Source organism: Melanaphis sacchari, unplaced genomic scaffold (genome assembly GCF_002803265.2).
Source record: "Melanaphis sacchari strain LSU unplaced genomic scaffold, SCAv2.0 Contig0_pilon_pilon, whole genome shotgun sequence".
In the NCBI taxonomy this organism is placed as follows: Eukaryota; Metazoa; Arthropoda; class Insecta; order Hemiptera; family Aphididae; genus Melanaphis; species Melanaphis sacchari.
The window spans coordinates 26,198,101-26,199,887 of record NW_020270366.1 but is presented as its reverse complement, the minus strand read 5'-3'; the positions used below and the strand labels follow the sequence as shown (position 1 = coordinate 26,199,887).

The following is a 1,787-nucleotide window of genomic DNA, read 5'->3' as shown; positions in this document are numbered from 1 at the left end:
ATAATTAATAATGAATTCAAATTTAACAAAACTCACTCAACATCTTTAGTACGAGTGGTAGCCGGTAACTACCCACGGATCGCACCTTTTGTATCTAGGGTTTGCATCGTTTAGGATCAGTCGAAGCCGATACTATCTTCGCTTTTTTTTTTGAGTGGTAGAGAGGGCTCAATTTTGTCATCGTTGGACAATTTCATTTCTTTTTGATCACGTATTCATGTATGATCATATATATATGTAATGACTGATAATATAGTACTAAGTACGTAACTAATAAACAAATTAATGAATTAAATGTAGAATATAAAGAATTAATAGCTTATTTAAATAGTTTTGTGGATTTATGATTTAAAGAATTATCTAACGTGTGGCACTTGCTTAGATCTGTTGCTAGTGTTGAAAAATAGATATTGAACTACTAATAGATGATTTGGTGGTCCTGATAAGGACCTTTTTATGAATTGTTATGTGTTCCCAATTAATTTTACATCATACGTGGCTTGATCTGTCTATTTCTTTTTGGGTGCTGCTACTTTTTTTTTAGCTGGAGTCTTCTTAGCAACAACTTTTGAAGTTTTTGATTTGATTGCAGCCGATTCTGCCTTTTTTGTTTTAGCCGTAGAAGAATCTTTTACAGCAGCAACCTTGGTAGTTTTAGATTTCGGTTTGACAACAGCCGTCTTTACTTTTTTGGATTTCTTAGCTTTCGATACTGCCGTCGTCGTCAACTCCTCAGTAGACCTTCGTTTGCCAGTGCCAGACGTCACTGCCGCCTTCTTAGTAGCGGTCGGTTTTTTCTTGGTAACCGGGGCGGTGACTTTCTTTTTCTTCACCTCCACAGGTAGTTTAAAGTTGCCATTGGCGCCGGTGCCACTAGTTTGAATCAAATCACCCTTGATAACGGCCGCTTTCAAATACTTGCGAATAAATGGAGCAGACTTGACTGTATCGACTTGGTAGTGTATGGTCATGTATTTCTTAATCGCATGCAGAGTGGAGCCCTTTTTATCATTCAACGCTTTAATGGCTGCGGTCACCATAACGGCGTTAGACGGATGAGCCAGGGTCATCGGTCTGCGAGCGATGACGGGTGCTTCTTTCGTTACAGGCGGCGATTTAGATGGAACGGTTGGCGAGGAATTAGGTGAAACAGTAGAAACCGAATCTTCAGATTCTGTCATATTGATTTGGTAACGAGATTAGATAATAGTATAAAAATAATTAATAAACAATAAATAACACACAATATCAAAAACGAAAACGTAATAGTTACAAATCGTGACTAAATCAAATGTTGAGTCGTATGAAGCTAAGAAATGCCAAATATAAAGCATTCACCGTACCGATTAGTAAACAAACACCAGTTTAGTTCACAAGTTTAGTGGTCAATAATGCAAACTTATATTATTACGTCTTTATACCCTTCAGTACTCCCCTGTTTAAACTAATAACACCAATTACCAATAATATACTAAGCAGAAAGTCAACTATAAAATGTCATGTCTGTATATCGAACCTATTCAGACGTATTGTGTACTAGTACAGTACGTAATTGCTCTTATCTCTTTCTGCTTAAAATATATAATTAATATTTTCATATATGTTTTCGTTTATCAACATTGATTTAATTTTAATCATATTATTTTGTACTGTTATATAATATTATAATCTCTTTTTTTTTCCCAATAATAGATTTCAAATTAAATGACATTTTAAACTCAATAAACAACTTGAAGTTAACACAAACTAAATTATTTAATTCAGTCTATGATCAAAGTAAGACATTA

At 34.5% G+C, this 1,787-nt stretch overlaps 1 protein-coding gene across 1 annotated transcript; it reads right to left on the bottom strand.

Annotated features, from left to right (window-relative positions):
* Window positions 1–442: 442 nt before the first annotated feature.
* On the bottom strand, window positions 443–1,275 carry LOC112596026 (histone H1-like). The gene has a single exon (XM_025341472.1). The coding sequence runs from the start codon at window positions 1,179–1,181 to the stop codon at window positions 510–512; it is 672 nt and encodes a 223-aa protein (XP_025197257.1). The 5' UTR covers window positions 1,182–1,275; the 3' UTR covers window positions 443–509.
* Between the last annotated feature and the right edge of the window lie 512 nt (window positions 1,276–1,787).

Bases quoted from the DNA above. Each gene is read 5' to 3' on its own strand.
- LOC112596026 (XM_025341472.1), bottom strand. From the start codon at position 1,181: ATGACAGAATCTGAAGATTCGGTTTCTACTGTTTCACCTAATTCCTCG.